At 30.2% G+C, this 19,928-nt stretch overlaps 2 protein-coding genes and 1 long non-coding RNA gene across 5 annotated transcripts; 1 reads left to right on the plus strand and 2 right to left on the minus strand.

Annotated features, from left to right (window-relative positions):
- Window positions 1–174: 174 nt before the first annotated feature.
- On the minus strand, window positions 175–6,286 carry LOC107906314 (nuclear transcription factor Y subunit A-7). 3 transcript variants are annotated; one of them, XM_016833277.2, is made up of 7 exons: window positions 6,170–6,286; window positions 5,672–5,734; window positions 5,163–5,229; window positions 4,305–4,435; window positions 1,008–1,109; window positions 754–918; window positions 175–641 (listed from the first exon to the last, which is right to left on the minus strand). In XM_016833277.2, exons 3-7 carry the CDS (start codon window positions 5,188–5,190, stop codon window positions 456–458), a joined length of 612 nt encoding a protein of 203 aa, XP_016688766.1. In that variant the 5' UTR covers window positions 5,191–5,229; window positions 5,672–5,734; window positions 6,170–6,286; the 3' UTR covers window positions 175–455. The 3 variants fall into 3 exon arrangements, with proteins under 3 accessions (XP_016688766.1, XP_040949512.1, XP_016688767.1); XM_041093578.1 differs by lacking the exon at window positions 6,170–6,286 and adding an exon at window positions 5,947–6,165; XM_016833278.2 differs by lacking the exon at window positions 5,672–5,734.
- A 3,052-nt stretch (window positions 6,287–9,338) lies between these two features.
- On the minus strand, window positions 9,339–10,221 carry LOC107903227 (uncharacterized). The gene is made up of 2 exons (XR_001685731.2): window positions 9,851–10,221; window positions 9,339–9,589 (listed from the first exon to the last, which is right to left on the minus strand). It is a non-coding gene; the product is annotated as an uncharacterized lncRNA (long non-coding RNA).
- A 5,584-nt stretch (window positions 10,222–15,805) lies between these two features.
- On the plus strand, window positions 15,806–19,409 carry LOC107906315 (ferredoxin--NADP reductase, root-type isozyme, chloroplastic). Its single transcript, XM_016833279.2, has 5 exons — window positions 15,806–16,123; window positions 16,295–16,351; window positions 17,452–17,784; window positions 18,130–18,349; window positions 18,667–19,409. The coding sequence occupies exons 1-5, from the start codon at window positions 16,100–16,102 to the stop codon at window positions 19,161–19,163; spliced, it is 1,131 nt and encodes a 376-aa protein (XP_016688768.2). The 5' UTR covers window positions 15,806–16,099; the 3' UTR covers window positions 19,164–19,409.
- Window positions 19,410–19,928: the final 519 nt, after the last annotated feature.

Raw genomic sequence — 19,928 nt, forward strand, 5'->3', positions numbered from 1 at the left:
GTAATATTTTTTGCAATGCTATATCCATATAAGCATGCACCCAAGGCATTGCGCAGCGGTAGGTATATCCTCTGTTGATATGATTTGATGAGAAAAGAGACGTGTTGAAGAACCGTTTTGCATAATTTAACTCCAATACATTCAATTAATCTCGAAACATGAACACGAAATAAGTTAGCAAATCAGTTAAACCATTTCTAATTATTATCCAAGTCTGAAGGAAAAGAATGTGCAGTAACTACTAATCCACTTCAACAATACTCATCCTATGCTCCCCTACCTAATGCCTCTCACCTGAAAATCTGTACATGAATCTTAGTTGTACGTACAGAACTAGACAGGATGAAGCATTACTAACTACTGAGACTATGTTGCTGGTGTCGATCCTATTTTCACTGCCTGTTGCTAGCAATAAAGCCATTCTACGTATATGAAACGGAGTTGCTTCTAACTTCTCAACAATTGCCCTCTGTAGAAGCTAGCTCGTTTTTGTCAGAGTTCAGATTGATATTGGACTGTGATTTATCACTTGGTGCAGCCTCATTCTGTTTGTTTTCATTTTTCTTTGAATTGAGAAACCGACCGCCAGATCCCCTGGCTCTTCTTAATGCATGCAAATGACGGGATTCATGCAAGTATGGCTGCAAAATCAGGGAAGCATTGCAGTGGCAACTAGAGTTAATATCCCAAAACTAAATGCAAACATTTGAATTGACCAGAAAAAGAAATTCATAAAACCAAAACTTAACATACTTTCCTAGACTTGGCAAGTTTATTCTCTGATTCAGCTTTCGCACGAGATTGTCGACGTCGCAAGATGCCATGATATTGTTTTGCATTAACAAAGACAGGCTCTTCAACTGCATCTGATGGCAAAGGAACTCCAGCTTGCTGAATACCCATCAACTGAAGGTGGACCTAAAACAGAAGCACAAGACAAGCCAACTTTAGCCCGGAAGTATAATTGAAATACATCAAACATACAGCACAAAAGAAGAGTATTATACCATAGGTTGACCGCCATAGGGCTGTGGGGGATATGATTGAGCATCATAGGGTGCAAAGATGCTTCTATAATATGGATCTGGATAAGGGTAAGCAGCCGGTGCCTTCAGTTTCACAAGCCAAGGAAACAAAGAAATATATCAGAGACCCATAACAAATTTTGATACCTCCCTATTCTAAATGTTAACAACGGGTTTTAGCTATACAACTTTCAGCAAGAAAAAAAATTTGGACAATCAAAGATGACCATGAGAAGCATAAAACAATTCCTCAAGCTTCAAAATGCCCGAAGGACAGCAAGTTCGATTTTAGAGAAGAGTCAACTCCATTTTGAAGGCAAAATAAGCAAACGCGCAAATGCGTGTTCTCACCAGAGATGTTTTCTATCAACCCTGAAGTTACATTAGCTGGGAAAGAAATAAAAAACATTCTAAAAAGTAATTTCTTAGCCAATGAAGAGCCAGTCCAGTGGACAGGCTGACGCCCTTGGTAGTCCCAATCTAATCTACCTACTACCAAGTGTGACTGTTTTCTTAAACAAAATGAGGAAGGGGGTATTTTATCATTATTCAGCCAATTTTCTGCTAATAATTCTATCAATTACATAGCTGAAGGTTCCCCCTGCACCATAGACATTTCATCCTTCAAAAGAAAAAGAGAAACAATCAATACCATTCAGACAACTAACTCTGTTTAACAGAAAGGTTCCTTTCTTTTACAAACAAAATTCATGAGTTATAAGGTCTCAGTAAAAGCAAGAATGATGCTACTATGTATATGCAGCATATAATGGAACTACATAAAACCTTATGTACTAAGAAAGCTAGGGATGAATGAGCCATCATTAAGCACTAACAGAACAATACAAGGAAGACAGTACCGAATTAAATAGTTGGTTAAGAACAAAGAAATTATAATCAGAATTGTTACTAAAAGTCTTTTTAAAGGAAAACCCAAAAAATACTTGCTCTCCAAAAACTAAGGCTATTTTTTATTGACGAAACCAAACCAATTTTCTGTTTTCATTTTCAAAAGAACTTTTAAAAAATAAATGAATAATAAAGAGCAAAAGGATGTTTGGCAACAAAAAATGAAAATAATTCCGTGGAAACAAAGAAGAAAACGATTCAAATATGAACTTGATTAGAAAAATAAACCATTTTCAATAACCAAAACATGAAGGTCTGCTACTTATTTTCTTGCATTATGCAAATCAAGCATTTGGCTACTTTCAATTTCATTCAAAATGCATTATTGTAAAGTATTCAATATGACGCTGGCTACCTTGTCTTTATTTAGTACCTTGGAACTCTTGATTGATAAATGTCAGTTTCACATTCAAATCTCTTATATACTTGTGCAGTTTACGAAATTAATAATAAATTGAAATTTTTGAAACCATATGTAGGAGAAATAGGTATTTTATTTGATGATATTGGGACTTGAATACTGTTGATATACACCATTGTATTGAGAAATTTAAATAATATTTAAAGGGGGAAAGGCTACCTAATAATATCAATTCATAACAAATTCATAACTTAAATCTTATTTATTTTGTGCTTACAGATATAAAACACATTTCCCTACTTCGCATTTACAAAATAACTTTTTGCTTTTGATTGACCTAGTGAGCAAACACATTTTTCTAGAAAACAAAAACTATTCATTAAAAATTATAAAACGCAAAGTGCTTTTAAAACCAAACTCTGTCTAGATATCCTAATTAACAATCCTCAAGTGCAAAACTGGTAATACCATCACCTCTCAACAGACAGAAAACAGTAGCATCTGAAAAGCATTCCTGAACTCCAAAAATTTCAATAGACTGCAAATAAAATTTTATTCAGCACACAGATACTTGCTTTGTCTATCACAAAAACCTTCCATTGCTAATAAACTCAAGGCCTAGGAAGTAAACAGAACTCATCAAACCAACAAGGTAAATGCTGCTCCCACTGATGCCTCAAAGAACCAGAGAATTCTGATATATATTGCAAAAAAAAAATTATACAAGAAAATCCATCTGACCCCACCTTTAAACAAGAGATGAGAGTCGCAACTAATTTAGCAGAGCAGAATGACAGGCATTTCAATGTCCTAATTCCTGGAAAAGAAATGATATATTGAAGCCATTGAACATTTGAACTAACTAAAGTACACCACTGAAAATTTTTAACAAATGCAATAAGGCTCAATAAAACCAAAGAACTCCCAAATGCCCCTCTCTCCGTCTTTTCACTTTAAATTGTTTGATTGCAGGAGGGATCATTAGAATGCTACTACACCCTTATACTCACATTGCTACCATTGCAAAATGATGATTCCAAGCTTCACTAAGTCTTAGATACATAATCTCGACAATCATGATTATATACACATCGCCTTCTCACCATCAACTTCCATAAGCAGCACATGAACCCCAAGGACCTTACAAAATCTAACTTACCCTTTCCAATTAAATATCCCAACAGCAGACAGCACTTGCCATTCTCTAAATCTACCAGTATCATTTCTACAATTAACTAAGATTCTCCACTATCCCTTTTTCACCTGCCTATTCTTTTTCTTTTTTATCCCATAGGAAAAGTCTAGTTGCTTAACCAGAAGAGGAGACTTGTAAACATCTTAACAACTTTATCAATCCAATGGTTATTTAATTTTACTTGGTAAACATTTCTTTTTGAAATGTTTTCTCACAAGCATAACATGTTAAAAGATTTTGTAAGCATTACATTTAATGCTATTGGAGTAGTCAGACAACTTAGATAAAAATAAAAATAATAAACAATTTTCATATGATATTTTTTGTATTGGTCTAATCACATATACATATATGGCCAGGTCAGACATTAATGTATTGTAAGCAATTCATCCTGGATCCAATGTGCCCTGGATGTGAAGGCAACTATGAATCATGGAGTAAACAAGAGCGAGGGATTACATTTCCAGGCAAAATATTGTAGGCTTTCTGTACAAAACAACTAGCAATACAAATATCTAGGTAAAGGCAGTGTGATGAAGGGGGAAAGGCATAAGGGATGAGAGAAGGCTTTGAGTAGTTATCTTGAATTAAAGGATTGGCTAAATTAAACACTGTGAAACAATTTTCAGAAAAGATTATTGAAGTGGTTGGGCAATTGCAAAATGTATCCAGAACCAAGAAACTTAGATTAAATTTTGATGATAGTTAATTTTAGATCACAACTAGTTTACGACAATATTAGCAGCTCAAACAAGAAAGTAAACATGAAAAATAAATGTTAACACTGAAAAAGATTTAACTCTAAAGATGGTACCACAGCATGTTGAGGTGTCGTGTAAGGCATGTTTGGGGTGGTGATAGAAGAGGGAGAAAGTCCCGTTACAGGAGATGATGAGTGATCACTGAACTCTGAGTGTTTTTTCTGTTCATCAACTTCATTATTGTCTGGAAAAAATAAATTAGTTAAGATCAACACCTTAATAAGAGAGAACTCCAAATGAGAGCAGCCACAAAGAAAGTTAATAAAATGCAAGCACTCAGACAACTAACATATAAAGCAGTGCAGGGAGAAATAGTGACAAGTAAAACTGTAAAGTAAAACAATGCTGCTTACAGTACCCACCAAATGGTCCCATATTGCATGCATATGATGCAGAGACACAAAGAGCCATCATTCTAATAAATGTAATAAATATTTGAAAATGTCTAATAGAATGCAGTTAACTTAAATTTCAAAAACAGCAACCAAAGAACAAGGTCATAAAATGAAAGCATAGGGACAAAGAAGATGGCAAGCATCCAGGCACAAAGGGTGATAATCGAGTTACATCATGGAGCCTAGAAAAATATCAAACTAAAGTATCCAGTATGTTTCCTTACCACACAAGGAAAACCCTCACAAGATGATACCACAATATATGAAATAGCATGGAGGTAATAAGCAGGAATTCAACAGGGCGGAATTGAAAGGGTCCTTTCAATCTCGTTATTTAAATACCAAACCTCAGTTAAACACCAGAAAAGTAATTTAAAACAAAACAGAAGAAAATGAAAGGATGAAAAATGCCACAAATGTATTCAATATTTTTTCCATTCACAGAATTCATAAAAACGTAACTACAGTGGTACTATAAAACAAGAAGTTGACGAAGCACTTGAAAAGAATAAATACCAGAAAGATCATGCGCAGAGGAAGTCATGAGGTAGTTGTGAAGAAAGGATAATCTGCAAACTCAAATCTGGCAGCACAACCAGCAGAATCCAGGTCAGGGCAGCAAAAAAAATCAGAGGAATTTAATCAAACCAGGAGAGCTAGAATAGATGTGAAATTTAGATATGAAGCAAAGCCTATATTAGTATATACCGAACAGCTACACTCTAAGATTCTAAATACAAGAAAGTATTTACTTAGGCTTTGTTTGGTTGTTACTTCTACTACTTTTCCTTTTCTTCATAAAAAAATATTGAAATGAAGAAATTTCATAAATGATTAAAAAGAAGAAAAACTAGACTACAACACGAATTCAAAGACACGCGTTTTCTATTAAAGTAAAACCATGTTTTCATTCTCTAAAAATTTATATTCTTAAGTTCAAATCCTTCAAAAATATCTATTTGCTTCCGCATCCGACCACTTTTGGAGGGGAAAAAAGAGTAGCAAAAGTAACAACTAAATAGTACCTCAGTGATTTGCTAATTCTTGCAAACCATCACAGGGAAGAGCGTAATTCGAGAAAACTATATCTACAAGTCAAAACAAAAGTCAATTTAGTAGAATAAGCAACTATTCAAACGTAGATTTGAGTTAATGTTTTGTTGTAATTATGAATTAGGCAACCATACAAGCAGACTGTATCTTGGATAATAACAAAGTGACATCCATGCAAAATGAGTAAACAATTTCAAAAAGAGTAATAAAATTATGAAAAAGTTTGTAAATGAGCCCAATTACAGACCTTTTTTTTCTACCTCAAACTTTCTTAATATCCAAACGGAATAGGAAATTGAGGTGCGGAAGAAGAAAAACATTTCTGAACAATTCGAATTTTAGAAGATTTAAAAAAAAAACAATAATGGAAAATTTGTGTTTCTTTGAAAAGGAGAGAATAAAAAGAGTTAATAATAATTTGAAAATAAAGAAATGCACAGCTAGGGTTTAGCGCGAGAATCGAAACTTACCTCAAATAGAATCGAGAAATATTTTATTATCGTTTGTTAGTTTTTGTGTCGGGCGGAACTGAAACTGAAACTGAAATACCAATCGAGAAATATATGTTTGGGAAATAGAATTGTTATGGTTAAGGAATTGTTGATTTATTTATTTAGTAATTTTTTGGCATGTGGGAGGAAAGTTACGCTACATTGGGGTGCACATGGGGTCTAATTTGAATTTCCATTTTTGCCATTCTTTTCTTTCATTCTATCAAATACTTTCCATGATTTGTATTTCTAAACTATTTTTTTCATTAATTAAAATATATTATAATACATTACATTATTAAAATTTGTTACAAAATTTTAAACATTTCATAAATGATCTTATTGAAAAAGTAAAATAATATAAATATTTAATTTTAATAATAATAATAGTTCAAATTATAATTAATATAAACTAATAAAAAAATCAATAATTAAAAAATAAATGTATACAATTTAAATTTTAGAGATTTAAAGTATATATAATTATTTTTTCCAATATTGGAGATTAAAAATAATATATAATGATTTAATATTAAGAAAAAAAATTAAAACTAGACTAAATGTGTACATATTTATATTTTTTCGTAATCTACGACTAAATCAATTATATCGATAATTATTGACATATATAATCCTTATTATATGGATGGGTATTCAATGTAGATATAATTTTATAAAGAAATTAGATTGAATTATTTTTCATTTTAAACTTTAGTTAATAAATATCACAAATAATTAGCGTGCCAAATGGTAGTTTCTTAATTGTGCCACATTAGAATGCTTTTTTTAATTGTATTTTTAAATTGTTGTATATTTTAGATTGGTTTAGAAATGTATTTTTTTTTTCTCTTTCAGATAAATCTCAAATTTAAACACTTATTTCAATTTAATGTATAATTTAATACATGAATTTTGATTCGATGTAAATTTGCACATGAGACTTTAATTGCGACTTTAATATACACTTAAAACTTTAATTTTAATTTAATTATATGAATTTAGATGAACAAATACATCGATTTAATTTTATATAAAATTAATATATTTTGTAAATATAAAAAATGATGCTACGTTGATAATGATGTTAATAGTTTTTTATAAAAATTAAATCAAATCAAAATTTAATTTATAAAATTACATAAATTAAAATTCATGCATCATGTTAATATTTGTTTTAGAAGAGGAGGTGGATGTTGTTTCTGCTCTAAAAAGATAATTAAGTTTATAAAAAAAGCAATAATGTAAGAGGATGAGACTTATACTTCGAGAAGCTTTCCAATACTGCAATCAAATGGGATATAAATGCTCAATAAAATGTTTTACTAGAATAATGGTATGTTGAAAAAAGGATACGATAAAAGTAAGCATACTCGAATATTTATATCGATGTCTCTCTTAGTCTTTGAGGTTGAAACTATTTCAATTACATAGGATCGATTGGGACATATGCCATGATCTAATAATATTGTCTCCAACCCTTCTTTCGATATTATTACTTGGCTTACGTCGATTATTGTTAGTGAAATTGACTATTTGCTTTCTAATTTGTTATACTCCGACAATATATTTATGAGGTTTAGGCTTTTTGAACTACAAATTCCTTTAGGTGTAGGACTCATTTTGTAGATTAATATATCATATTACATTGCGCCAAAATTCACATATATTTTATTAAAAAAATTATATGCATGTTTATCATTAATATTTAAGAAAAAATAATTGTTAAAAGGATTAATTGACTTTTCAAATTAGAATATTTAAATATTAGTTAATGCTTGTTGAAATGTAGATTTAGAATGAAATTAAAGTTTGATGTATATAAATATATAGAGGGATTGTTATATTACACTATATATGATTTTAAGATTTGTCTTAAATTTTTAATGAAAGTTTAAATCTAAGTTTTTATGGGACAAATCTTAAAATTATACATGATTTTTAGTCTAATATGTAACATTGTTATATATGAATTTTAATTTTGTATAATTTAATACATAAGAAATTAAAAGTTTGATTTCATTCAAATTTTATATGCCACGAACATAATTATCAATATAGCATCATTTTATATTTATATTTTATGTACACAAATAATCACTTTTACCTAATATAAAAAATAAATTGACATATTTATTTAAATGTCTATAATTGAAATTTTATGTATATATTTAAACTAAAATCAAAGTATTATATATATAATTACACAAAATTAAAATTCATATATCAAAATACACATTAAATCAATTTCAATATCCTGTAATATTTGGGTCAATATTATTTAATAGACTGCTCTATATAGAACAACACTTGATTATCATGGACGTGGATACACAGGATAGAAAAAGTAGTGTTAAATATTTTTAAATAGAAAAAAACTTCGGGCAATGAGGTGCTGACCGTTCGACAACTGGAATGAATCAGGGCCACGAAGTAAGTGGGCCCCACGGGGGTGAGAGGATGCGGTTACAGCTGACCGTCGATGCTTGACTAAAAGTTGGTGTCAGTATCTTTTAAATTCACAAAGTACCCTTTAGAACTCATTCTTTTCCGTACTCTCTCGATCATTATTGACGAAAATTGAAAGTTTGTAATTTGAATGAACATTATTTCGGTAAATTTACCACTAGTTAAAAGTTGAAAGTTTGTCGCCAATTAAGTATTGATATGGACTAACAATTGCTCCATGTAAATTTATTTTAATTGAGATTTCATTGAATTCTGCTATGAACTCTTTATTTTATCATTCAATTTTAAATTTCAATAATCTAAAACAAAATTTAATAAAACGGTATTAAAAATTGTAAAAAGAAAATTAATTTTCTTATTGGTTACCTAAATTTCTCCGCTAACTATAAGTAAATAAATATAAAATTAGGCCTAATAACTTATTTAACTTTCTAATTTTTTTAAAAATAAAAGACATTTTAACTTTCATTTAATTTTTTGTTTTCTTAGCCTTTAAATTTGTATTTTTATCGAATCATCTCAAAATGAAAAAAAAAATATTAATTTTTTTAACTTTAATAGCCCGTCAACATTCAATTAATTTTTTAAAATTTAAAAATTATAAAAACTCATTATTTTAAATTTAAAATCATTAAAATTATTTAAAAATATAAAATTATTTTTAAATTAAAAAATAATTAAATGCTACGTGAAAATCCACGTGTATGATATGTGATACCCAATTGTTGCCCGGGGCCCAAAACCATTTGCACAGCCCAATAAACCAAATACATTTGGCCCAAATGGCCCAAAGTTAACCCTAGCCCACAACATGTTTTCAACAGCAATGGAAGCATAAACTGCAGATCGCGCCGCTCGCACGTTCTCCATCTGCAGCAACGGCCCCATCACCCCACGTTCAGCGATTCCTCGCATCCATCATGCATGTTCATCCTACAAATGAACCAAGAACAGTATTATAGAGGATATACAGCAAAAAAGGGGGGAGGGTTATAAAAAGCAAGAGGATTTCTGTAACAAGGGTTAGAAAAATTTTGTATTGAAAACCATTTAAGAAAATAAAAAAGGAAAAAAACAGAAAAGCAAGGATTTTGAAGGTGATTTTCTGGGTCTATTTTTCTTCTTGCTCATTGATTTCTTTTTTTTTTCCTTTGTACACCAAACAAAAATAAAAGAAAGAGGAGAAATCCTTACCAAAAGAGGCGCGCCGTCGACATCTTTAATTCTCTTCGTCTAAATCGAAGTTGGAAGGGGGGAGTTCGGCTTGAAAAACAGAGGAGAGGATGGAGCAGTTCTTGAGGCTGCTGTTACCGCAAAAGGGAATAGGGTTTTAACTAGAGTTTGAAATGGATTTTAACTTTTAAACATTGATGGGTTATTTGTGTTTTTAATCCTTCCATTTTATCCTATCATTTCAAAACCTTTTCTTTTTGTTTTCAAATTTTTCCATGAAATGTCGAATCGGTTTTATTTTAGTCCAGTGCTGTGCAGTGTTTTTGGGTAATTTTCTCCTTCGGCCCTCCCCCTGTTACGCGTGTTTTAAACTACTCCCTTTCTTGTTTTGATTTTCAAATTCAGCTCTCAAATTCTGTTTGTTTTTTAACTTAATCCTTAATTTGTTATTTTTAGTTTTTTATTATATTGTTAATACTGTTTATTTATATTATTATTACTGTATTATTATTAGTTTATTATTATATTATATATTATTATACTTACTTATATATGCGTATATGCATATTAATACATATATATATTTTTTAACGTTTTAAATATATCTACTATATACATATTTTATTATTATTTTGTTTTCACAGTTTTATATATATACACATTTATATTTCATAATTTTTATATGTTTTCCCAATTTTATAATTTATATGTTTATACAATTTTTTATAACATGTACATATATATTTTATACTATATTCAAAGCTATTATAAATATTTTCCACGTTTTTATATTTACTAATATATTATACTTATACTTTTTTTTAAGAAATGTATGGATATATTTTATATGTATTTTATTATTGTTTTATTTTTATGACTTATGTATTGATATAGATATATGCATTAACATTTTATAATACTTATGCATTTTTCCTGTTATATCCATATACATATTTGCAAAATTCGTTTATATATATGTATACATATAAATTAAATTAAAATTTTTGTTTCATATTGCATTCACATTTTTTAACATATCTTTTAAAAATACATTTTGATTTTGTCAAAACATTAAAATCATTTTTTTATGTTTTTCCAAAGGCTTTTAAAATAAAAATGATATTCAAAGTTAGGGATTTTCGAGGAAATTGAGCCCTAACGTATTAGGTTCCGATTTTCTTTGTTAATTCCCAAATAACCGAGAATATTCGTTATTCAAAATGTATAAGTGAAAATCATTTTTAGGAACTTAATTTGTTGTGTCCTAATGTATTGGGCATGACATAATTGTTTTCTCGAAATGAAGATTTACTTATAAAGTAAAAGTGATATTCAAAGTTTGGGAATTTTGAGAAATTGTACCCTAACGTATTGGGTCTCAGTTTCTTCGTCTGACTTGAATAATTGATTATCCTTTTCAGATTTCAACATTTGAGGTTTTTTTTTAAACTTTTTAACCCTCGACACCAAGACATTAAACAATAAATTTGGTACCGATTTTGGGCGTTACGAGAGTGCTAACCCTTCCTCGTGCGTAATTGACTTCCGAACCTGTTTTCTCAAATTTCGTAGACCAAATTTGTTTTAAGGTGAGTTATCACACCTAAATCACGGATCGGTGGTGACTCTAATTTTGGTTTTAAAATCGACAACTAAATTTTTGTTTCAAAAAAATGGTTTCGACATGATACATCAACAAAGTTAAAAAAATGTTTAACTTTTTTATTCATTTTAGGGTGTTTTGACAAAAAAATACAAATTCAAAAATTATAAAAACAAAAATAAATAAATAAACAACTAAATAAATTTTTTATAAATTTAAAAGACCAAAAAAATCATTACACTTATAAAATTATGTGTCCTGCGAAAATTGCATTGGATGTCTTTCTGTCTGTCAAACGTATATATACTCTCTTTTTTTTTTAATTTTTAAGGAAATTAAGATTATATGTATATGTTCGTATTAGACTTAGGAATCTAAATTACGAATGTAATAGCAAAAAAAAAGTTGAAATCATTCAAGAGTTCTTATTTACAAGAAAATAAATATTTCTCCTAACAATAATTCGTTAAAATAATATTTTCTTTGATTTAAAAAATGATTATGATAATGAAGTTTTATTTAATTTAAAAATTATTAAGAAAACTAACAACGTCAGCATATTAACATATATTGACTTGAATTATGCTTGTATGTGGAAATAAAAAGTAACATATATGGATAGAGTTCAACAACGAAAATCGTGATGGGTCACATTATAACATTTCTAGACTTAAAATGGAGAGTGTTGTTTCAACATTTAAAAAAAGAAATCAAATAATTAGACCTCAATAATCATGATTATTGCAGTCACTATTATTGTTTTTTAATCATAATAAATTTAATACCAAATTTTTTGGATTTATAGTAGATTTGATTTTGACGCCTTCCAATATAAATCATCTTGTGTGGAAGTCTGTTTATATCAAGTATCATAAATTAACTATTTTTCTCATGTGTTGGAATTTTTATCATTTTAACTGAATGATAAAAGCTTGAGACACATTTTTTCAATTTTTCGTGTGACATATCAAACATAATGTTGGAAAATTGTAGCTGTACTAGTGGGTTTTACCGTTAACATAAGTGTGGTATTGAAAGATATTTCATTCGATTTGTTTGTATTTGTTGCGCGCATTCTTCTTGAATAAAGATTAAATTCATTACATGTTGGAATGATATTTATGACTGAGAAGCCCAATATATTTTTTTTCCATTTGATGCAAATGAAACTAATATCCATCAACATACCAATACTTGCATCTACATGATTTATTGCATCTATCTCCATTTATTAAGCCACTTCGATATGGATGATAACGTTTTGTGCTATAATGTTTCGTTACATGGCGCTTTGCAGGGCAGCTTATATGCTTCCCATGTTATTACAAGGTAAAAATATATTTATATTTTTTATTTGTTTAATTAGATAAAAGTAAATTTAATTGTTTAATTCAATTAATTTTGTGTAATATTCTTTTAAATAAATTGTGTAATTTATTTATCTAATTCAAATGTTTTCTTTGGATGTGCTATATAAAAAATTAAAAATGTTTATTAACATAACACATATCGGATTACATTTTATAAATATCAAATCAGAATATCAACATTTCTAATCAATAAACTAACGTAATTTATCCAGGTAGTAAGAGTATCTCCAGTTCATCAAGCAACGTAGCTTTGGGTCTTGTGTTGACTAATCACATTTTCTTCTACCACACGAAGCTTTCATTGAATGTGCAGCAAACATTAGCATTAATAAACTTGCCTTTATTGCCGTCACAATGCCTAAACCTAGCAAAAAAAAAGAAACCAACTTCTTTAAACCCTAACAAAAAAACCTCCAAACTATCAGTTTTAAATTTAAACTTTAACATCAATTGAAGTCCACCTCCACTCTCTTGATTTTGATAACGTTGAGAAAGGGTGTTGAGGTTAGGGTACACCATGTCATAATGTTTGAGTGATGATTCTTCAAAATTTTTTGTGAAAGAAACTTGACATCCACATTTATAAATATTGAGATTTGGGCAAAATTATTTAAATAAATATTGACACTCGTTGAAATTATTTAATTAAAAAATAATATTTTCTTAAAAATAATCTTCAAATGATATTTAAAACAACAATGTTGATTAAAAACCAACAACAACCATATTTATAGTAAAAATAACCTATTGATAACTAAAAAACTCAATGATAATAGTTATAAGTTAAAATATATATAGTTATTATTGTTGATGCATAATAACAAACATGGTGATTGGTGAGTGCTCACACAATGATGCCACTAGCCAATCAATGTGAGTTTAAAGGTTTAAGGTATGAGTAAATGGTTTGATGAGTTTTTAAAAATAAAAGTTGTTTTGAGAGAACATGGTTAATAAAATTTTTTTACATATATATCTTGAAGTAAATCTTTTGAAACAAGTGTCTGGAGAAAAGAAATAATCAGTTAAGTCATGATGGATTTTCATTACATAAACTTGAATGTAAATAGAATACTTGCTATTTTGCTATGAAATTTGTAGGTAGAAACAATGTGACTTAACACCTCTATGAATTATACATATAAAAGATTATTGTTAATCAAGAAAACAGTAAACTCATAAGAGTAGCGTCCAACATATTTGGACAAAAAAGCTCATTTGAATAAGGACCCTGATTATAAATCAAGTAAATCTCTTATTATTATTATTTTATTTAATTGAGATATTTGATCTGAGTGAAATTCTCAAAGCTAACAAAATTTATTATATAATTATTATATTGTTGTTATTGAAATTTTGTAATCCTACAAATAGCATTAATAATTTAACATTTGTCTCTTTTTGATGTTTTTCATTTTTTAAAATATAAAATAAAGACATGTATCAAACCAAATAAAATATATGCAAGATATATATATATATGATGAGAGTGAAATTTATACATCGTTCATATAGGCAATTAAATTCAAACTCAAACTTTTAAATTTTAAATTTCATGACACATCGAATTTTAAAATTTATTTTTAACATCTTGTCGATTAATTTCTTTTGTATTTTTTCTGTTGATTGAATGCAGTGCAACTTTTATTTATTTATGTAGGTTTTTAATTAGAGATGTATGATTCTGTCTCATGCCTACCTACAAAAAGTAACAAAATCACCCTTTAAAGGGTCATCTTGGGACATCTTTTGTCTAATAATAATTAATTAAGGACGTTACTAATTGTTAGGCTAATTATACACCCACCGAGTTGAGGCTCTAAACACCGGGCAGTCCCTATTCTTCAATTTTTCTTTTTAAAAGGAAATTTATTAATTTATTTAATAAATGAGATTATATAATTTAGAGAAAATAACGAACATCCATTGTATGCGTCGAAGGACAAGCTCCATCAACACAATAAAAGATTCAGTTCAGCATCAATAGAATATTATGGTACATTGACAATTGTGTTTGTCACAACTCAAGCACAATATATTAGAAATGGTTGCAAGCACTTAATATAATAAAGAAATCAGTCCCAAATGATCTAAAGCGATAAGAATAAATAGGCAAAAGAACTGAGTATCCACCAAATTAGGGAGAACGACAACAGAACCAATTCTAAAATCACTTGCAAAAGCAAAACTGCATGCATAAGTAAAACTAAAAAGTGTACTACAAGAGTAGACAAAAACTCTTAAAAGTGAGACTTATTAACAATGGAGAAAAAAAACCATATAAAACTTAAGACAACATGAGTCCAACCAACATAATAAAATATTTATTATTCTGAAATACTCTTAAAACAAAAACAGATTAAGAAGTCAACGAAGATATACTCACTTTCTAAAAGAAACTACCGATGGTTGGTGGTGTTTTAACGATGATAGGCACCGTCATCTATTCATTACAACTTGTGAAGACAACAAAGATACCTACAAAGTAGACGCATGGAGTGAACGAGAAGAAGAAAGAAAAATAGGTTTGATGGGTAGTAGAAAAAGGCGGACGGTAACTAACTTGAAGGCTAACACCGACACTAGACAAAAATAAAAAGATAAGAATTCAGTTCGGTAAACTTTTTCGATTAATGTAAGAATGAATTTACTTTAAAAATTAATTTTAAATTAGGTAAACATTTTTTATATTTTATTTAAATAATATAAAAATATCGGTGATAATGAAATTAAATACTAGCAATTTTATCTGGAGCATGGATGGCTGTTGGATCTACTACTCCAATTCCTTCAAACTTATGTTTAACTTGAAAGGTTCACTTATTCTTTTTGGCGTTTTAATCGGTTTTAATGAAAAAAATTCAGTATAAATATAACACCGAAAAATAAAAGGATATAAATATAAAATTGTATTAGCTTTCATATTTAATTATTAATTTATGTAAATATAATTATTTTTGGTCTTCATAAATATAAAATAGTTTAAACAATTATTTATTACGTAAGCATATATGTAAACCAGTTGATTATTATTATTATTATTATTATTATTAAGTTAACTAGGCAGCCATTCGAATAGGCAAAGCAAAGAAAGAGGAAGAAAAGCGTCTTTTGGCAGTCGCCAAAGGATCATCGTTCGAATCATTTCATTGCTCACTCTCATCGATCAAAAATTTATTTTTAAAACCCCACTCCCATCCTTTAAATCCTAACTCTAGAGAAGACAACTGAAACGCAAAGCAGAGATCCCCCTAAATTTGCTCTCTTCTCAAAGCATTTTTCTTTCATCTCTACTTCATGGCACAGTCTACTGTATCCCAGGTCTTCCCCCTTTTTTTATTTTTTATTTATTTTGATTCACAGGAAAAAGGAATAAGAGATTACCCAAGAAATTATGAAGGGAAAAAAACTATTAGTATCGTTTCTTTAGCTATTATTGGATTTATCGAAATGGGTTTTCTGCTAGACTGACATTTTGGGTTTATTTTTCAGGTTTCTGTAGCTGTTCCCGTTGGAAACGACATTTCTCTGAGGAGATCTGTAACTAAGGTACGCATCAATTTATCATTCAGAATGTTGCAATAAGATCGGCGCTGCCGGTGTAGTTTCAGTAATGGGTGTTTAGATCATTGAAAAGCCGAAAGTCCTGAGTGAGAACAGAGTATAGGTCCATAGGATCTGTTACATGTTTAAAATCTCATCCCAAAAGTTTATAAGCTTTTTTGGACATCGGATTTAGACTCTATGGCTGAAATTTTAGTCATATTAACTACTCCAATGGACTGTTGGAGTCAGAATTATGTATGATCATTGATCTTTATCACCAGCAACTATACTTTTGATCATCTTTTTAATGGGCTAAAATGTAGTAATTGTTTTAATATCCGGTATTCTCAGAGACTGAGAGTGGCTATGTTCGGCAACACAAGAATAGCATTCTCATCTTTCCTGTCTTATATTACTTATCAATTGTCAAAACCAACTATTCAATTGCACTGCCCAATTATTTCTTTCATGTTGAGCTTCAGTTCTTACTTCTATCATGCCTCGAGGCTGAAATGATAAAGTCAAATCATCGTCCTTCTTTTCCTTGCTTCTTTGTTTTAAGAAGTCAAAGTTGCTGACAGCAAAATGATTGTATGACTTTTATTTCTTCATTTTTCTTTTAAAATAGATGCTACTGAACAAGTTTAAAATCTCCTAAAGTTGAAGTGTGCTGACAGTAAATGAATTAAACAGATTCAAACTTATTCAGATTGTTCTTCTAGTGAGTTTCTATCAGGTTTACGCCTTGGAATAGGTTATGGACACAAGGGTGCTCAACTTCGTTTGGCAGCTCAAATTTTCTACTGTTTCAGTATTGTTATAACGTGCTTGTCTGTTATAAAGATGTGCACTTGATGTGTGTATGCATCTTTGAATGTTGACAATATGCTTTTCAAATGCAGCATTGCTTTTACTGATTTGTCCACATGGTAGATGACAGTATTCGGCAATTTTCTTATGAAGCTGTTTCTTTTATTAAATATTATTTGTGCAAGAACTGAACAAGAGTTGCAGTATTATCTAAGATGACAATTCAGGCTCACTTTTATTTATCCTGTAAGTAAATTAGTTCGTAATACAGAAGCACTTGGCTTTTATTGCAGAGGAACATTATAAGCTTTGGTAACAAGTCATGGGCTTCCACCTTGTCTTTTGATTTGAAATCACGAAATGCACAGAAGAACAAACCGTACATAGTATGCATGTCAGTGCAACAAGCCAGCAAATCCAAGATTGCAGTTTCACCTTTGGAGTTGGAGATTGCAAAAGAGCCCCCACTAAATACATTCAAGCCCAAGGAGCCTTACACAGCTACCATCGTTTCTGTTGAGAGACTTGTCGGTCCAAAAGCTCCAGGCGAGACTTGTCATATTGTCATTGATCATGGCGGTAATGTTCCATACTGGGAAGGGCAGAGCTATGGTGTTATCCCTCCTGTAAGTTTGTCACTTCTATATATTGCTTTTCTAAATTATTATTGTTTTCAGATGGTTTGGTGCAGTAGAATATTTTAACTTCAATGCATTCATGAAAGTTGCCATCATGTTTGGAACATAGGAATCAGATGATTTTTGACTTTCCTATATGAGGATTGCAATGTTTATTATTGCTAATTACAATTCAATATCCTTGTCCAGTTGTATGCATCAGCAGCTCTCAATCTAATAGAATGAAGTCATGTATTCTTAGAAATTCTTGTTTTATTCTATACTCCATTGATTTCTTCTCTAAAATTTCCCGTCTACGATCTGTTTCAATTCTGATTTATTCATGTATCATAGGGTGAAAATCCAAAGAAACCAGGTTCTCCCCACAATGTTCGTCTGTATTCCATAGCATCATCCAGGTATGGAGATTCTTTTGATGGCAAGACAACCAGTTTGTGTGTCCGTCGTGCTGTCTATTATAACCCTGAGACCGGAAAGGAGGATCCGTCGAAAAGTGGTGTTTGTAGCAATTTCCTATGCAATTGTAAGCCTGGAGATAAAGTTCAGATCACTGGTAAGATCCTTAAATATAGTAAAAAATCCATGCTAAAGCACAGGCTTTCTTCACATGTTAATCTTTACTTTAGGGCCCAGCTAGAATTTCCCACCGTACATTTGACACCTAGTACTCAGATTAGTTAGAAAGAAATTGCATTACAGGGCTAGATTCTGGTGGTTCAGAAAATGAAAAGACCGTTTCTCCTCTGTTGCTAGTTTTTATTGTCCTGATAGCTTTGTAGGACGTCGGCAATGGTTAAATTATAGATTTTACAGGTTGATTTGTGATCTAACTAAATATCATGCATTACCTCAAGTAGATTATTTTGGCAGGCCCTTCTGGCAAGATAATGCTTTTGCCTGAAGATAACCCAAAAGCCAACCACATAATGATAGCCACTGGAACTGGTGTAGCTCCCTTCAGAGGCTACCTCCGCCGCATGTTCATGGAAGATGTTACTTTCAAGTTCAAAGGCCTTGCATGGCTTTTCCTCGGGGTGGCCAACAAGGACAGTCTCCTTTATGATGATGAGTTTACCAAATACCTCGAGGACTACCCTGATCAATTCCGGTACGATCTAGCTCTTAGCAGAGAGCAAAAGAACAAGAGTGGAGGCAAGATGTACGTTCAGGACAAGATTGAGGAATACAGTGACGAAATTTTCAAGCTCTTGGACGATGGAGCCCATATATATTTCTGTGGGCTCAGGGGAATGATGCCCGGGATCCAAGAAACACTGAAGAGGGTTGCGGAGCAGAGAGGAGAGAACTGGGATGAGAAGCTTTCACAGCTGAAGAAGAACAAACAATGGCATGTAGAAGTATATTAGTTTTGGTTTGCGTGATTTGACCCCACACTCCTCCATGCATGCCCTGTTTGAAGCAGTGTACCGTAGCCATGTTAAGTCAAGCTGGTATTTTTCAATTTGTTTAGGGGGTTCACATGTAAACCTGATTTATCTTAGTTGTCATCTTACTTTTCTATGATTAAATAATTGAAGCTAGTTTCAGACTTTATGAAGAAAACTTGAGAACATTCCAACATTTATGATTAGAATTAGATGTTTTAAATACCATCCATCCGGGATTATTTCCTTTCTTCAAGTTTTACTTTGGAAGATAGAAATAAAGTACAACCAGGCCTTGCATTAAAGATTCAAGTTTGAATGATAAAAAAACTAAATTTGATATAATTTAAAACTTTTAAAGTCAAGATTCTTATTTATTATTGTTTTAAATTGAAAATGAACCAAATTATTTAACCTAAATCTAATCTCTATTTAAACATAATGTATAAGTTTTTTTTTTATGGAGTATTTTCAGAACTTGTAGTTGTATAGTTTCATTTGTAGCAACTATTTGCTTATTTCAATAATTAAAGAAACATCATTATAAAATATCGTGAAGTGTATTATTATCCTTATATATTGCGCAATGAAACGGATCACTATCGTGCTCGTCCAATTTATTTAATTATTATAAACTTATTTTTATTTTTACATAATTTTTAAATAAAATAATTAAAAATATTATTTTTGAATTAAACGTAAGACTAGTAAATTTATATAAAAATTCCTTTATCACTGTAGCATTTG

This window comes from Gossypium hirsutum, chromosome D05 (assembly GCF_007990345.1).
Source record: "Gossypium hirsutum isolate 1008001.06 chromosome D05, Gossypium_hirsutum_v2.1, whole genome shotgun sequence".
Lineage (NCBI taxonomy): Eukaryota > Viridiplantae > Streptophyta > Magnoliopsida > Malvales > Malvaceae > Gossypium > Gossypium hirsutum.

Excerpts from the sequence above, each read along its gene's own strand:
- LOC107906314 (XM_016833278.2), bottom strand. The coding sequence starts at position 5,190 with ATGACTTCCTCTGCGCATGATCTTTCTG. Across the intron at positions 919-1,007 it reads CCTATGGCGGTCAACCTATG|GTCCACCTTCAGTTGATGGG; the intron begins GTATAATACTCT and ends CTTCTGTTTTAG. Across the intron at positions 642-753 it reads AACTTGCCAAGTCTAGGAAA|CCATACTTGCATGAATCCCG; the intron begins GTATGTTAAGTT and ends CTGATTTTGCAG.
- LOC107906315 (XM_016833279.2), top strand. The coding sequence starts at position 16,100 with ATGGCACAGTCTACTGTATCCCAG. Across the intron at positions 16,124-16,294 it reads CACAGTCTACTGTATCCCAG|GTTTCTGTAGCTGTTCCCGT; the intron begins GTCTTCCCCCTT and ends TTTATTTTTCAG. Across the intron at positions 16,352-17,451 it reads TGAGGAGATCTGTAACTAAG|AGGAACATTATAAGCTTTGG; the intron begins GTACGCATCAAT and ends CTTTTATTGCAG.